The following is an 18,392-nucleotide window of genomic DNA, read 5'->3' on the forward strand; positions in this document are numbered from 1 at the left end:
GAAAAGAACAAAAAAAAGCAAAATGAAAAATGTTGAAAAGGATCAGTGCAGCAGTTCACGAAATGATTCTTTCTTTTCATATAATAAGGTAAAACTAACCTGGATATGTACCAAAGAGGACAGAATATCCAACTGAGAATGTAAGTTGCCATAATAAATGCAAAAGACGACAAAACAGAAGAGAAGATCAGAGAGAGAATGAAAGTAGATAAACAAGGGATTTGAGAAATACTTTTTAAGAGGCCAAATTGAAGAAAAAAACTCTACATTAAAGAATCTGCTCAGCTACTTGAGAGGCTGAGGCAAAAGAATTACTTGAACCCGGGAGACAGAGGTTGCAGTGAGCCAAGAATGTGCCATTGCACTTCAGCCTGGTAACAGAGCGAGAATCTGTCTTTAAAAAAAAGTCTGTTGAAAAGTAAAGTGACACAGAAGAAAAGTTTTAAAATGACTGCCTGTATGAGGAAGAGTCAATGAACAAAGGTAGAAAATGCTGAACAACTAGATTAAGAGGAAAGTATCTGAAAGCCAAATATGGAAAAGGATGGTAGTAAAAAAGAGGTAAAGGAGGTAAAACAAAAAGATAATCAGGTGGAAATTAGAAATGTCCCTGAGATGGAAAAATTCAATATATAGATTAAATTGGCTCATTGCACTTCAAACAATATCATTCCAGCAGTTTGACACATCATGACTAAATAAAAGAATACTATAAAATAAGATTCCACGCAATACAGCAAATAAATTACTTTAAGTGCTATCTAAGTGCTATCATGTGAGGCAACACATACAATGAGGCAACACTGAGAGAAACCTAAAAGAAAAAAATTCTTCCTCAATCCACAAAATACTAAAGAAAAATATAAAAATGAGAAATAGTATTAAAAAGAATATTAAAATGATATGATAGTATATTAACATTTTACCCATAAATAACTAGAATATATTTTTGAAGGAGAGGGAAAGAGTAAAGGAATGAAGAGTTCTTTTCTCAGGCAGCTGTAATAAAACTATTTATATTCCTTCATTTTTTAATTGTTTTAAATGTTGGAGACATCAGAAATGAAACAAAAAAATATTTAAAAAACAAAAAGGCACATATTTGAAGAACATAAAGCAAGGCAAATACTTTCTGAAATGTTAATAAAGATGAGACAAGAATACACAGGTGATATGCAAAAACGTAGAACAAAGGAAACGAAATGTCTAAAAATAGAAAACACATGATCATATTATAAAACATAATATATCACTTATAGGGAAGAATGATTTCAAGTGGGTCTTAGGATAAAATTTATTGAATTGTACGTAAATCTGTTTTATAAGGTATACCTTAAATCAAAAGTAAGTGACCCACATTTTAAAAAATATGTATATTTAAAAGTATGCGAGGAGTATTAGAAAAAAAATTAAATAAATCTCATAAAATTAAAATATTATAGAATTTAGCTAAAAAGCATTTATGTACAAAATATATCAATATACGTTTTGTTTTATTCTTCTTTTAGAGATAGGGTCTTGCTCATCACCTGGGCTGGAGTGTAGTGGCACGATCATAGCTCACTATAACCTTGAACTCCTGGGCTCAAGGAATCCTCCTGCTTTAGCCTCTAGAGTAGCTGGACTACAAGCACATACCATCACACCTGGCTAATGTTTTAATTTTGTGTAGAGATGGGGTCTTGTTGTGTTGCCAAGGCTGGTCTTGAACTTCTGGCCTGGAGAGATGCTCCTGCCTCAGCCTCCCAAAGTTCTGGAATTATAGGTGTCAGCCACTGTACCTGACTTCAACATACATTTCTAATTGGTGCTATTTCCAAGAGACATATAAATGTTTGAAACTTTATATATGAAATAAGATGGAGTAACAATGCATATATAAAAATCTATACTAACAAAGAAAAGGATCAAGATATACGGATCCATTACGAAATTAAGAATCAAGGTATAAGGATACTTTATGAAATCAATGCACAACTCTAAGTTTTGAGAGATCAATAAGCAAAAGGCAGCACAAACATGACAAAAGGTAAATATTATCATTAGGAGAGTTAATGTATTGAAACTTGTACCCTAGCAAAACAATACATTTGAATGCCCAAAGCTCATGATACTAAAACTTTTTCCACTGTCAACCTAGGAAAATCTCAGTTTGTCTCACAAAGTAAAAGTAAACTAATGTAACAAAATTAGAAAATAATTGGAATTTTTAAAATGTCTTATAAATCAATACATACAGACAAAAAAACAACCCATAGGAATAAATAAAATATAAGGTCGAAATAGAAAACAAAGGCATAAATAAAATCTATTTAGAAATTATATACTAATCAGAAACATACTAGCCAAAATTCATGGCATGTATTCAACACTGCACTCTGAAATAAGGTCATGGTATTAAACGCTTTCATTATGCAACAAGAGAGGAAATTGTAAAAACTGAAATTTATACTTAGTAATATAAATGGTGTAAGAATATATATTTAGGGGAGGATACAAATTAATAAATGTCAAATAGGGAAAATAAATCAGTAATAAGAAATCAAGAGAAAAGTATTATACTCAATAATGATTTCTTAGAACCATTTTTAAAACAATGATATATACATTCAAACTTCTGGAAGGTAAAACCCAGAAAGCAGACTAGACATCAGTGTTTAAGAAAGTCATTAAGACCATAGAAAGACAAATGATTTATAAAACTGAAAATAGAAAGACTGTCATTTTATTTTACTTTCAAATTTAAAATTTATTTTTATATCACTCTGCAAATAAAGTTGAGAATTTCTTAAAAGTTGATTAATTTCTTTAAAATATAGACATTTCAATACAGTCTCATGGAAAGAAGAAATAATATTTTTGACTGTAGAAGTTATATAGAAATGAGTTTAGAAATATATCTTTCCCCCGCCCCCCCAGCCCAAAAGTTGCAGGACCCAAAGAATTGTAGTTTGACATCAATGAAATAAATATCTATTTTTATAAGGATGACATCAGTGAAATAAGCATTCATTTTTATATACTTTATAGCAGGCCACAGGAATTATGACAAGGTTTACAATTCACATGAAATGCTTGTGTAATTCTGGTAATAAAAATGGCAAAGAAAGAAATTCTGGCTTTCTTTACAGATATTGATACATAATATTTAGTATTTGATAGGCAATTTATTTCAGCCATATCTTACCATGCTATAGCATGAAATTGAAATGGAATTTCCAGTAGCAAAGCACGGATAGTTAAAATTAGAAAACTTAAAAATCAACTTTATTAATTAGTCAATAAAAATCTCCATCGATATGGCATAGTAATGTGACAAACATTAACATGTATTTATTATAGACATCAAAAACTGGGAGAAATAGAGTATTTTCTTAATATGCTAAAGGATTTACAGCTAGAATCAATTGTTGTTCTTGTATATAATAATGAACTGCAGAAGACATGCCAAGTTTTTACTTATGAGACTAGAAATGTAAAAGAGCAAAAAGAAACTAAATTTAAAAAATGAAAAGACACAGTGCTGTTAACAACTTCATCTCAGCAAACTGACACAAGAACAGAAAATCAAACACCGCATGTTCTCACTCAGAGGTGGGTGTTGAATAATGAGAACACATGGACACAGGGAGGCGAGCATCACACACTGGGGTCTGTGGCTAGGGGGCAAGGGAGGGACAGCAGGGGATGGGGAGTTGGGAGGGATAACATGGGGAGAAATGCCAGATATAGGTGATGGGGAGGAAGGCAGCAAACCACATTGCCACGTATGTACCTATGCAACAATCTTGCATGTTCTGCACATGTACCCCAAAACCTAAAATGCAATTTTACACGCACATATATATATATACACACACACAACTTCATCTGTTTGTTTTCGTTTGTGACCTTCAGGCAATTCACTCCCTAGTTCTCTGTTACCAAATCATTGTGATGTTGCTCACTGCTGTGGATAGTTCTTCTCCACAGTATTAGATGATGGGTAATGAGTTGTGCTAGTGGTCCCTCAATCCAGTTCCCTGACATTTAGACACAACTCCTAGGCATTCCAGAAACTGAAACCTATTTTAAGAGTGAGACTGCCTCTTCCATTATTGCTTCTACCACTCTGAAAAATCCCCAGATCTATGTACTGCTTTTCCCATTTTTTTAAAATTCTTCATGGTTCAGTTAGAGTTTCTCATTCAAGGCTCAGGTTGCATTTTTAATACATTTATGGAATTATAATTGATTGTAGGATATACTACACATTTTAAAATATATAATTTAATAACTTTGAGATGTGTATGCACTGATAAAGCTATTAACATAGTCAAAATTAAAAATGTTTTCACCACTTACAAGCTTCCTTGTTCTCCTTTTCAGTCCTCCTATCACCAATCTCCTTCATCTCCAGGAAAAAACTAAACTTTTGTCACAATAGATGACTTTGCCATCTTTAGAATTTTCGTTTACAATGTCTACGGGAGTCATACAGAATGTAATCTGTTTTGATTTGGCTTCTTTCACTCAACATAAATATTCTGAGATTCATCTATGTTGTAATGTCAACAGTGTGTTCCTTTATATTGCTGAATAGTATCCCATTATATGGATACACTACAATTTGTTTCTCCATTAAACTGCTGATACAGATTTGGATTGTTTCCAGTAGTTGGATATTACAAATAATGTCCCTATATTCTTTCATGCACAGGTCTTTGTATGGGCATACGCTTTTATGTCTCTTGGTTACCTAAAAATCAAACAGCTCAGTACATATTTAGGTTCATGTTTAACTTTTAATCAACTGCCAAATGGCTTTCCAAAATGATTTTTACAATTTTACATCCCTACCAGCAATATATGAAAGTTCTAGTTATTCTTCATCTTTGCCAATACTTCGTATGATCTGTCATTTTTATTTTAGCTAGTTTTCTCAGTCTGTGGTTTTTATTTTTATTTCTTTCACAGTGCTTCTCAAAGAGCAGAAATTGGTCAGGTGCCATGGCTGACGCCTGTAATCCTAGCACTTTGAGAGGCCAAGGCGGGTGGATCACCTAAGGTCAGGAATTCAACACCCACCTGACCAACATGGTGAAATCCGTCTCTACTAAAAATACAAAAATTAGCTGGACTTGGTGGTGGGCACCTGCAATTCCAGCTACTCAAGAGGCTGAGACAAGAGAATTGCTTGAACCCTGGAGGCTGAGGTTGCAGCAAGCTGAGACCGCACCATTGCACTCCAGCCTGAACAAGAGCAAAACTCTGTCTCAAAACAAAACAACAAAGAGCAGAAGTTTTAACTTTCATTAAGTCCAGTTTATCACTTTATTGTTTTATGTAGCAAACTTCTGTTGTCATATATAAGAAATATTTGCTGAACATAAGGTCACCGATATTTTCTCCAATGTTTTATTCTAGAATTTTTATGGTTTCAGGTCTCACATTTAAGTCTATGATCCATGAAATAAAATTGGTATGAGGTATGAGATGAGGTTATTTTTGTTTGATTGTGGCATACGGATGGCAAACATCATTTGTTGAAAAGACTAAGCTTTCTCCCCTCAACTGCCTTTGCATTTTTGTCAAAGATCAGTTGTTCATATATGTGTGGGCTATTTTTGGATTCTCTGTTTCATTTATCTGTTTGTCTATGTTAATGTCAATTCCACATTGTTTTACATACCAATGTTTTGTAAGTCTTGAAATAAGATAGTGTTAACATTCCATCTTTTTTTTTTTTTTTACATATTTGTTTTGGCTATTCTAGGTCTTTTGCATCTTATGAATTTTAATATTTAAAAATGTGTCAATTTCCACTTAAAAAAAAGAGGCTGCTTTAGACTTTGGTTAGGATCATGTTGAATCTATAAATCAATCTAGAGATAAGTGACATGCCAACAATACTGTCTTCCAATCATGTCACTCAATACTTACGTCTTCTTTATCTCAGCTGTATTTTGTGGTTTTCAGAGTGCAGGTCTTGGCTATTTCAGTCAGATTCATCTCTAAGTACTTCATATTTTTATACTGTGAATTGAATTATTTTTAAATATTTTTGATTGCTACTAATATAGATATATAGCTGATTTTTGGTAATATTCTTGTACTGTATAAGCTTGCTAAACTCACATATTTTAGTAGTTTTCTTAAAAGATTCAATTATATTTTCCACATAGATGGCTTTAACACAAATTGTTTTACATTTTTCTCCAATCTCTGTCTTTTAATTTCTTTTTCTTGAATTATCGCACTTGCTAGAACTATTGTGCAATGTCAAATAAGTGATGAAAATAGATACTTTTGTCTTGTTCCTGATTTCAGGGTGAAAACGTTCATTTGTCTTCATTATGTGTGATGTTAGTAATCACCTTTTTACAGATGGTTTTTGGCAGGTTGAAGAAGTTCCCTGCTCTTCCTATGTTGCTGAATTATTATTAGAATTATATGTTAAATTTTCTCAACTGCTTTGTCTGCATGTACTGAGATGATAATATGTTAATTATGTAATGAATTACATACTGACCTTGCATTCCTGGGATGCAGTTTATTTGGTAATGATTTTGGGGTATGACATATAAAATGTGTACAGAATCGTACACAAATGTTTATGAAGTGTACTTGCCTGTAGTTTTCTTTCTTGTATTTTGTCTGCTTCTGCAACAGTATAATGATACAATGATGGTCTTCCTGAATGAGTTGGAATGTGTTTCCTCCTCTTCAATTTTTTTTCAAGCCCCTTCAACTTACATAGTTTATATTATTTCTTCCTTTAGTGTTTGGTAGAACTAACCAGTGTTGCCACCTACACCTAGATTTTTGTGTGGGTAAGTTTGCAAGTACATATTTAATTTTTAAAATGGATATAAAGATCTTCAGGTTGTCTATTTCTTTTAAAGTAAATTTTGACAGTTTATGTATATAAAAAATTTATAAATTACACCCAAATTATCAAAGTAATCCTGAAAAAAGATGCTTATTATATTCTTTTACTATGCTTTTAATATATTTAGGATTTGTGATCTTTCCTCTCTTACTCCTGACATTGGTAATTTGTATATTTGCTCATTTTTTGTCAATCAATTTGACTAGAATTTTATCAATTGTATTGCTTTTCTTAATCAGCTTTTAGTTTCATTAATTTTCTTTATTGTTTGCTTTTTATTTTGTTGATTTCAACTGTGAATTTTATTAATTATTCTTCTGCTTACCTTGTGTTTAATTTGCTCTTCTTTTTTTGGTGTATTAAGGTAGAAGCTAAGGTCATGGATTGGAAATTTTTTTTTCTAATATAGGAATACACTGATGCAAATTTCCTTTAAGTTCTGGTTGTAGTTTTGATATTGTTTCATTGGATTCTACAATAAGAATTTTCTTCCACATCTTTCTTGTGCCACATTTTTCTACAGTTTCAAGAATTAAAGAAGACAAATATTAAGTCGAAGTCTACATCTATGTTCACACACCCACCCACAATACTATATATATATATTTATGCCTGGATACATACATACATGCACACACACCATGTCTGTGTATATATGGATTTGTATATAATTATATATATGTATATGATTATAATATATAATCTTATTTATCTAATACAATAGCATATCCAAAAGGCACACCACATATTCTATTCTAGGCTCCAATTGCTGATACCAGTAATAGTCATCACCAAAAATTAGTGATATCTGGGGTAGGACATTACAAGCAGAATAACAATACTACAATAATAGCTATCATTTGTTAAAAGCACTCACTATGTGTCAGACTATGTAATGTCCTTTTCTATGTGATGTTATGATATCTTCAAATCATCCTATAAAATAATAAGAGAATCATTATCTTAGAGCAATAAATACAGATTGGCATAGCTACATAGTCTGCCTGTGATCCAAGAGCTAAACATGGCAAAGCCAGTGTCTGAGCCCAGGTCTTTTAGGCTTCATAATGTTTCTAAAGAGAGAAGAAAAAAATATTATTTTCTCTTTAATTTCAGCCTCTCCATGTCAGTCTATGGCATTTGTTCAGATTTGTTCAGATTTCATTACCTGTGAGCCTTAAACTCAATTGGAAGAAATCTTTCATCAAGAGTTTAACCATATCTCTCCCATATAATAGAGGAAAATTCTACCATCCGTGAAAATTGCTTCCTCTAGTAGAGCATGTCATCTAAAAAAACTGTCTTTTCAGCGATTGTAGAAAATTGCAGAAATGTCTCTGCCAGACTCCAAATTTTTTCCCTGAGGCTAGTTTCCTCCTGCACATTTTCATTTGGTGTGTTCAAAACCATTTATTTGCTTTTCAGTTTCTCCCTTGAATCCTCCTTTGCAGGACTCCCATTGTTAAACTGAGTTCAGACACTCTCTTATTAGGATCTCTTCCCTTCTTATACATATAATAGTCAAACAAGCAAAATAATAGTCCCAAATACACTGAGGCCTAACTAAACATTAAATATTCTTAGGCCTGGTGGGTACTCTGTGTTTCCCACAGCCAATTACTCAGAGACCGTGTGGGATAGTGTATTTTCGCTACCATGTACTTACATTTTCTCCTAACATTGCTCTACCATGTCCAAAATTGTTTAGGTCTATAGGACTACTATGGTGGCAACAACCTATTTTTCTCACACTGTCACAGGACTCTTATTGTTTTATCTGTTAACCTGTCAGTCCTTCAAGCTCAATACGGGAAGCATATCATCCATGTAATCAACAAAATCCTAATGCCACTTGGTTAAATGCCTGCACACAGAAATCCTCTCAATTTAGAAGTTAGTGTCAGTTTACTTTAGAGATACCTACCAATCTTTACATAGCTTACTCCTTGCTCTCCACATATGACATCCAACTCCTGAAGTTTCAGGATTGCAAGTGAACTTTCCTTGGCTGTAGAAATGTACTTTTAGCCTCTTTAAGACCAGGTTTTGTGCACTACGTTAGTAATCCTCAACCACGAGTGATTTTGCTTTTGCTTCTCCTGGAGACACTGCTGGTTGTCACAACTGCATGTGGACACTAATGTTGGTATCTATGCATAGAGGCCAGTCATGTTTACCCCATGCTCAGGACCAACCCCAACGTCCACCAACTGCCAGGTCCAAAATATCAATAGTGTAGGAGTTGAGAAATCCTTTAATAGATGCTTTCCTACTTCAGGAGTTTTGTTTGTTTGTTTTGTTTTGTCTAGAAATGTGTCAATGGGAAGAAGAATTGCCTTAGCAATTACAAGTCCCTGAGGTCACATTTTCCTGGTCCCAGTTCTCTACACACTTACCTGACCCTGCCCAGCTATACCAGACGTTAATCTTGTCTCTGAGATGCAAAGATATGAAGGTATGATAGGAATAAAGAATTCAAAATAAGCTTCATTAGCTGCTTAGTTCTGCAATGACTTTAGTTCCTCACTCTATGTTTGCTAAACTGGAATGAACAACATGTGAATCACAAAGACTGCTGTCAATTATTTGAAGTACAGAGTCAGTCATTCTAACTAGATGAACCACAAAAAAGCTTACAACTAAACCTATTTTATTTGTCCACCATAGTGTTAAAATTCTGAATGCTTTCATAGACATTATGCAAGCTATAAGTTTCCATAGTCCTTACTAGTTGATAATCTTTATGTATATATGTTGCTTTGTGTGTCATCTATGTTACTTACCTCTCCTGCTCTGGAAAGCATATGAGTTTGCCTAGGCTTGATTAAATGCAACCCATGGTCCAATTTTAGCAGAGTACCTTCCTAAAAATGTGCCCTTAAAGCATATGCTTATTTTGACTTTCTTGTTCTTGTCACTCCAGAAATTATAAGTTCTAGTGGAGCCCAACGGGGGATACAAAAGGAGAAAAAAATGGTATTTCTCTTTATAGCTTAGAGCAGCATGTCTAAGTCTACTTGCCCAGAATAAAGACACTCTCAATTGAGGATAGCTGCCAGGACCCTTTACTGCATTCTCTTCCGGCAGAAGGGTCTTATTACCAGTTGTAAACATTCTTCCATCACTTTGAATATTCCATGTTCTTGGACTAAATCATCCACAGTAATGCTTTTTCTCCTCTGAATTATTGTGGAGGTGAGAGAGGAGAAAGTGCTTGAGCATTCTCATAGCTTCCTAATTAATCAACATCATTTCAGGAGTTTGATTAAAAAATATAATAATGTGAATTTGAACAATGGATGGTGTTCAGGTAATAATGTGAAATAATAAAAATGTATTATTTATTAAGCTTAAAAAGTAAGCACAATTGGAATTAATATTTGGCATATTGTTTCTGGTTGTAATAAGTGCATTAAAAACACAACTACACAAGCAAAAAAATCTGCATTAAAGAAGATCAAAAATAAGAAAATATTTAAAAAGAAAACATTATATTCATATTAGAACCAAAAATCATAAAATAATCTGTAATATATTTAAAAATAAATTTTCTCCTGTATTTATAACATTGTAGTATTCTCCTGCACACTTGACTTATAAATAAAAATTAACATAATTAAATAGGGCTTTATCATATCTCAATATGAAAGATCTAGAATTTAAAAGATAATCGTTCACTCCAGATTATTAAAAGAATAACGCAATTCCAATTAAATGTATCAAAGACACTTTATTAGAGTACTGACATAATAATTCTAAAGTTCATCCCAATATCCTAAACATCTCACTTGTCTACCATTAGAGAATCATTTTAATAAATTAAAAACAAAGAGGTAGATCTTTATTTACTATAATGAGAAAATGTCCAAGATGTATTGTGTGAAACAAATAATTCCAGAAGCATACAAACAGAATTTAGATCAGTATAGCTAGTATAATATTTTTTGAGAAGAAAATATTCATTTATATAAGCACAGAAAGTATCCAGAAGAATACAGAACAAAGAGTTAACAATGACTTATTTCTAGAATATTGTTCTGGAGAGGATAAAAGGCAATAGAAAACAAGATAGTGGGAAAGAACCACTCTTATCAGTATAATTATATATAATTTTATATATGTATATATATCATTTTATAACTAAATATAGAAACGTGATGAAAATAAGTCAAAATATATTTTTAAACAAGAATAATTAAACATAATTTAACCTTTTAGATTAACTAAGCAGTATGCCAAAAGCACCAGCAAAATAAAAATTTTAATAAAAGCACATGTATTTTCATATATATTTGTATATATGAAAATGTATATATGAATACATAGTCCATACACATAACATATAAATATAATGCATAAAATGTTAATGTATGTATCCATAAGTAACTACTTAATGATTTACAATTTAAATGTAAAATTTTGTAGTTGTAATTAAATGACATGAATTTGGGGAGCTAGGTAAAATGTGTGACAATAAAAAGTTAGTCAGTTGAATTAATGCAAATAAAAAACATGAGACTATTAGAAGAAAATAAACTGAATAATTGTTTACTATTTTCAAGAGAACCATTGTACCATACAATAAAGGCAGAAACAATAAAATAAAATATAGAGTAATTTATATATGAAATTAATTTTCTAATGTTACAATCAAATGCCACCTAAAATAATTAAGGGCCAAATAGCAAGCTTTGAGAAAAACAATTTTCAATGTTTATAGAAGCTAAAGGATTAATAAACTACTTGAAACCTATTATAAGTTAATAAAATTATAAACAGGCAAAGAAAATGAACATAAAATACAGAAATTAAAATGTACAAAGGCCAAACAAATGTAAGAAATTGCATGTATCACTAGTAATCACAGTGGTGGTGAATATTAATAGAACAATAAAATATCATTTGATTTCAATTAGAACAAATCACTGTAAAAAATTTAAATGTTGAGGTGATAAAATAAATTGAGCTATTACTCAATTAACAATAGATAAATTGTTAATCATTAAGTATATTGGAAATGACATAAGTGCAAACAGTATCATCCTAAATTTGCTTATCCTGAAAATGTTGAAAGCACTACCAAAATAGAACTGGAACCCATGTATAATAAAGTAATATTATTCACTAGCTAAAAATATGTGTAGAAGAATGTTTACTGATATATAAACGTGTTCACAAGACAGTAAGCAAACATGTCAAATTATAAACAATTTGCTTACATTATTATTTTTGTGTGATAAAAATGCATACACAATTGTTCTAGAAAAATGATCATAAAAGATATAAATTTTTAGAACTTGGCTCGTATGTATTTTATTATTTTCAACATAAACATATAATAAAATGGCATATTAGTGAACAAAAGTATGAGAGAAAAATATATATTAAAAAACTGGGCCACACAAAACTCTATACAGTACTGTAAAGTTAATCTATAGCTTCGAACTATAGCGAAATAAATGTATCAATATTTTGAAATAAAAATTTAAAAAGAAGCTTTTTAAAGAAGAGATCTAATATCTTTAAAAGTCAGAAAATTTTTTCAAAAGTAAAATTTGGGAATGCAATCATTTATTCTTTTGGTAAGTATTTATTAAGCTTTTATTATATACAAGACATGGAGTGAGGCACTGTAATTAAAAAATCCAACAAAAAAAAAGTCATATGTTACTTTCTGTTGGGTAAATTAGATTAAGTAGGTTTGGCAAACATTAATCAAATAATTATGAAAAAGAAGAAATGAACTCAACTTAGGTACATCTCATATAACGCGTTAGATGGCGGTGAGCAAGAGTAAAACAAGGTGGTTTGACCATACAAGGATTTTTGCAATGGCTTCCTGAGGAGCTGGTGAATGGGAATTCATTATATGGATGTGAATAGTAATCTAGGGCTAGACTTACACCAACACATTGTCAAAGTTGGTAGAATGACAATTAAGAAGAAAACAAAAATAAAGCCAGTGCTGAGAGTAGAGTCATCCATGAATGGAGATTGTAGAGCAAAGAGAGTGTTATGCGAAATTCTGTGAAGGCAGGGCATTCGGGGTTTTTTTATTTAGCTTATATTTCGGTTCTCATTCTATGAAAAATAGGACTCCATCAAATTGCTTTAAATAAATAAAGAAGGATGTAACATGATCCACTTTTGCTTTGAAAGCTGCACCTCACCTGTATTATAGAAAGAAATCCAATAGAACAAGAGTTAAGGAGACTAAATAGGACAAAAATTGTCACTAGTAAACATGGAGAGACATGAATGAATTCAAGATATATTTAGGAGATAAAATAAATAAGACCCCAAGATAGATCACTTATGGAATATGAGGGTGGGGATGGGTTTAAAGAGAATTCCTGAGATTCTGACTTGCCAGAAGGGATACCTTCATTCACAAAACAAGAAACATAAGAAGAAAAACATATGGAGAAAAGATCTGGAGAAAACATCTTTTTAAGGTGTCTCAGTTATCTGAATTCCGGTGTCAGATAAGAAGTTGGTATACATTTACACGTGGGAAACTCAGAGAAGAGGTCAAGCAATAGAGAAATAACGTTTATTTTTAGTGAATAAATGGTAATGTATTCTGTGTATGTAAATGAGACCAGAGAGAGAGGGTGAGAGAGAGACAGAGAGAAAATATAGTGGAATAAGGGAAGACTACAAAGATGTAGCCATAAGAAAATCATAAAACTCGGGTAGAGGAATTTAAGCTTACAAAGATATGGAAAAGATACATGATTAAATGAAAAATGAATGAACCAATGTATAGAAGTCAAGGGAGGAAAACATTTAGAGAAAGAAAAGGCCAACTGTTAAATATTATTGAAATATCAAAGTAAAGCCAATATTTTTTTAAAAAAATTATAGAATTTGGCGATAATAAAATTTGGTGGCAAGCTTAGCAAGAGCTGTTTGGATGGCACAGTCAGCTGTAACAACACATGACGGTGACTGAAGAATTTAGTGATTGATCCAGAAAAGTAGACCGGGGAAGAATCTTTTGTAAAGATCTTCTATGAAAGGAAAGTATAAGATAGGGTAGTAATGGGGAAGGATTGAAAGTTGTAAGAAAATTTTCTCTCTCTCTCTCTCTTCCTTTCTTGAGTGGTAATACTCAAGTATGTTTAAAAGCCTATAAAAATGACATAGATAAAGGTCAGCAAACTCGAAGACATGAGCTAAATCCAGCCTGCCACCACCTTTTGTACATAGGTTTTACTGGGACACAGATGAACCCATCCTTTACATATTTTCTATAGTGCTTTGCACTATAGTGACAAAGTAGTTGTAACAGAGACCATATGGCCCATAAAGCCTAAAATATTGACTGTCTTCTTATTTGCAGAAATAGTTTGCTGCCCTCTGATCCAGATCAAAGAAATAATTTGACTACATAAAAAAGTGAAAGGTAACTGATAAGGTAAAATTACACAATATCAGAGAGTATCGGTGGAGAAATTCGCTCAGACATTGGTAGTATTATACCCTGGGATGCAGAACATTGATATAATTTCCTTTAATCTGAAAGTAATTCTCCACTAGTTCTTTGAAAAAAAAAATCAATAAGTCTATAGATCTTTGCCATTATAAACAAGAATAAATTGAAAAAACCAGAACTTTAAGGCATTTGCAATCTTTTTTTTTTTTTTTTTTTTGAGACAGAGTCTCAGTTGACAGGCTGGAGTGCGTTGGCGCCTCTCAGCTCACTGCAACCTCCGCCTCCTGGGTTCAAGCAAATCTCCTGGCTCAGCCTGCTAAGTAGCCGGGATTACAGGAGCGCGCCACCATGCCCAGGTAATTTTTGTAGTAGAGACGGGGTTTCACCATGTTAATCAGGCTGATCTCCATCTCCTGACCTCGTGATCCACCCGCCTCAGCCTCCCAAAGTGTTGGGATTACAGGCATGAGCCACTGTGCACGGCTGGTATTTAAAATATTAAGGAAAAATTATACCCAATGATCTAACAATTTTACTCTGTATTATAAGAATATGGACTAAAGGAGCTCACATCCCTTATTTATTGTTTGTAGTGCAGTGCTCTATAGTAATTGAATGAACAAATATATGACTAGAAAAGATGTTTAAGAATAATGATTAAACAATTTGTTATACATGCTTAACTTTTAATGAAATGTGGATTTTGTAGAAAACTATAGTATAACATTCTGCTTCAAAGACATAAAAAAAAAACCCTGAATAAAATTTATAATTTTTTCTCAGTGTTATATCCAAAAGGGGCTATATGAGGGCAAATTTTCAGGAATATTTTGTACATTTCAAGGGAAAACTATTTCTATATTATAATAATTTTAGAGCTAGAAAAAGATGAATTAGTAAACTCAACTAATAACAAAGTTAATACTGAGCCCTCTTACTATTTAAGAGATAATTATAAATTATAAATCAAAGTAAGCTGAATATGAGCTGAGCTGGAAAAGAATATAATAAAGAAAAATCATAATTTATTCCAGAAATACAAATAAGATTTAATATTACAAAACAATATATATAAAATTCATAAATCAAAACCAAAGTATAGGAAAAAAGATATTCCTCAGCAAAATAAAAAAAAGCTAAAGATTTATTCAGTAAATTTAGTGTCTGTTCTGATAATTATTAATTTTTATAAATAAAGCTATATTATAATTGTGATAAATAAGAGTGTTTTACTAGTTTAAAAATAGCAGAGTCCAGTGTTACCACATTCTAGTGTAGGTACACAATATATTTTTGTTGAATAAATAAATGAAGTGGACCAAAATACAGTAGTTAGTCTAATTAAAGTTAGGAACAAAAAACGTTCTTTTAAATCATCATAGTCATTTAACGGCATTCTAGAAGATTTCCTCATAGTACGTAGAGGGGTAATAAATAAGAAATGTAACTGTTAAAAAAGAGAAGATAAATACTGTGTCGTGCAAAAATTATTTTTGAAATAGAAATTTAAAAAAAATTATTCTCCTGAAAATAATGGATATAATCAAAATATTGATGCCTATAAATATGGACATTCATACACATGCATTATCATATCTGTATTAGAATTTTAAAATGAATCAAATGAACTAATCTTTTTTAAAAAATTTGTTTATTTTACTTTAGGTGCACACTATATCTGGCATTTCTCCCCATGTTATCCCTCCCCACCCCTTACTGTCTCTCCCCTACCCGCAAACTGCCCCCAGTGTGTGATGTTCCTCTCCCCGAGTCCATGTGTTCTTGTTGTTCAACACCCACCTATGAGTGAGAACACATGGTGTTTCTTTAAAGAGGACATAGGAAGGATTGATGTCAATGGAGCTCTGTGCCAATATTTTTCATAATACTTCCTTTTGAAAAATGTATAGATATTTCAACTATTTCCAGATTGATTCATAGATTCACATAATTCTGGTCAAAATACCATATATTTGTGTTCAGGGAAGAGAGAGAGATGCAAAAATCTCATTTCAAATAAAAATGGAAAAGGAAAACCATGACAATTCTTTTTTAGTAGATGTGGAGTTTAGTGGTTGGAGCAAGAACACTTTTTTATAAAACTTAAAATATATTGTGAACTATTATAGTATTTGAAAATATGCTTCTTACATTGTAATAAAGAGTGAATCTTTGAGCAGAATATAGAAAACACAAAAATGACCTGGATATATTAAAATTTTACATTAGTATCAAGTAAATTATCAGAGAGAACTGTAATATTTTAGCAGGAAAAAAATCAGTTAGTTCTCTATTTTATATGGATGTGCTAAAGTATGTTTTAGATAGATTAAGAATTAAGGCTGGGCGTGGTGGCTCATGCCTGTAATCCCAGCACTTTGGGAGGCTGAGGCGGCTGAATTGTCTGGGCTCAGTAGTTCGAGACCAGCCTGGACAAAACAGTAAAACCCATCTCTACTAAAATACAAAAAATTAGCCAGGTGGGGTGGTGTGCACCTGTAGTCCCAGCTACCTGGAAGGCTGAGGCAGAAGAATTGCTTGAATCCGGGAAGCGGAGGCTGCAGTGAGCCAAGATTGCACCACTGCACTCCAGCCTGGGCAACAGAGTTAGACTGTCTCCAAAAATCAAAAACAACAACAACAACAACAACAAAAAGAATTAAATGTAAAAATAAACCTATAGAGAAAATCATTAAAACATAGTACATGTTTCCTATACACAGGTTGAGAAAGGCATTTTTAAAGTAAAAGCAATGTAAGAAAACATAATGAATAATGTTATTATTGATGACCTCAAAGACTGTTTATATGCTGCATTTCAAAATAAGAAATCCAGTAACATAAACTGCAAAAAAAGGTTCTACTACACTAATGTCAATTATGTAAATATTAAATGCTAAAAATTAACCTACCAAATTGTGAAAAAACAGATAATAAATAATGTTAGGCGTATATGTGGAAAAATGGGAACTCTTCTACAATGAATGTGGTAAGATTAAAAACATATAAAAATTATATGTTTTAGAGAGAGCAATTTTGGCAATATGTTAAGTGGTTTACATTTTTTATTCTTTCTGGCCATGTATTTTCTCTTGTAGAAATGTATCAACATGATGAGGTAGTTTAAGAAATTTTTGTGACAGTGAAATGAACCATCACAAATGTCCAACAAAAAAGGGAGGCATAAGTAAAAGATGACACATCTTAGGGACATACTTTCAAAAAGTATATTTTTAAGTGTCCCTATTCATTATAAAATGTGAACATTAAAGTAATACTATGCAATCATATACATACAGTTTCTAATATGAAATTAATTTTCTGTAACAGCCACAGTCACGTGCCTGTGGATATGATAGAATTCATGTACCAGAATTTTTAAAGTATTACCTCTGCATAGTAGGATTTGTTGACAATTATTCTGATTATTTTTGTAAATGACTTCATGTTTTCAATATTTTCTGTATTTTCTAAAAAAGCATTCATTCACTTTATAATTAGAAAATAATGGAAATTAAAATGTATCATGTTAATCTACAAAATTATACTTGTTCATATCTCTAATTTGTATCTTTCTAATTTTTTAGTATAAGTAGAATAGAAATAGTCACACATTGTAGAATAAAATCATACATTTGCTTATATAATTATGTAATCTGTTTCAATAAATTTTTATTTTAAAAAGTCAGTGAGAAAGAAAATGAATGCTATCTTCTTTCTACCTCAAGGATTCCTTATCAATCTTCATGTTTTGTTGTAGAATCCTATACACATTCCAAAAGAAGGTGCTATATTAAAGCTGAAACACTTTGGAATATTGATTTTAAATCATCTCTTATCCAACAGTCATTTGAGAAAAGCCATAATGTGAGTTGTCAGAGAACCAAAGAGATGATGATTTGCAAAAGTTAAAAATTGATCTTTGACAAACCAGACAAAGACAAGCAATGGGGAAAGGATTCCTTGTTCAATAAATGGTGTTGGGAAAGCTGGCTAGCCATGTGCAGAAAGCAGAAACTGGACCCCTTCCTGACACCTTACACTAAAATTAACTCCAGATGGATTAAAGACTTAAACATAAGA

The 18,392-nt window shown here is 31.8% G+C and overlaps 1 protein-coding gene across 2 annotated transcripts in view; it reads right to left on the minus strand.

Annotated features, from left to right (window-relative positions):
• Positions 1 to 10,581: 10,581 nt before the first annotated feature.
• Positions 10,582 to 18,392, minus strand: part of LRRTM4 (leucine rich repeat transmembrane neuronal 4) — a 23,735-nt gene continuing 15,924 nt past the window's right edge. For both annotated transcript variants that reach the window (XM_017536678.2, XM_017536679.2), the window contains 2 exons: positions 16,124 to 16,134; positions 10,582 to 12,710 (listed from right to left, as the gene is read on the minus strand). In XM_017536678.2, coding sequence (XP_017392167.1) covers positions 12,617 to 12,710; positions 16,124 to 16,134 — 105 coding nt within the window. In that variant the 3' untranslated portion in view covers positions 10,582 to 12,616. The remainder of the gene's footprint in view (positions 12,711 to 16,123; positions 16,135 to 18,392) is intronic.

This window comes from Cebus imitator, unplaced genomic scaffold (genome assembly GCF_001604975.1).
Source record: "Cebus imitator isolate Cc_AM_T3 unplaced genomic scaffold, Cebus_imitator-1.0 Scaffold100, whole genome shotgun sequence".
Classification (NCBI taxonomy): domain Eukaryota; kingdom Metazoa; phylum Chordata; class Mammalia; order Primates; family Cebidae; genus Cebus; species Cebus imitator.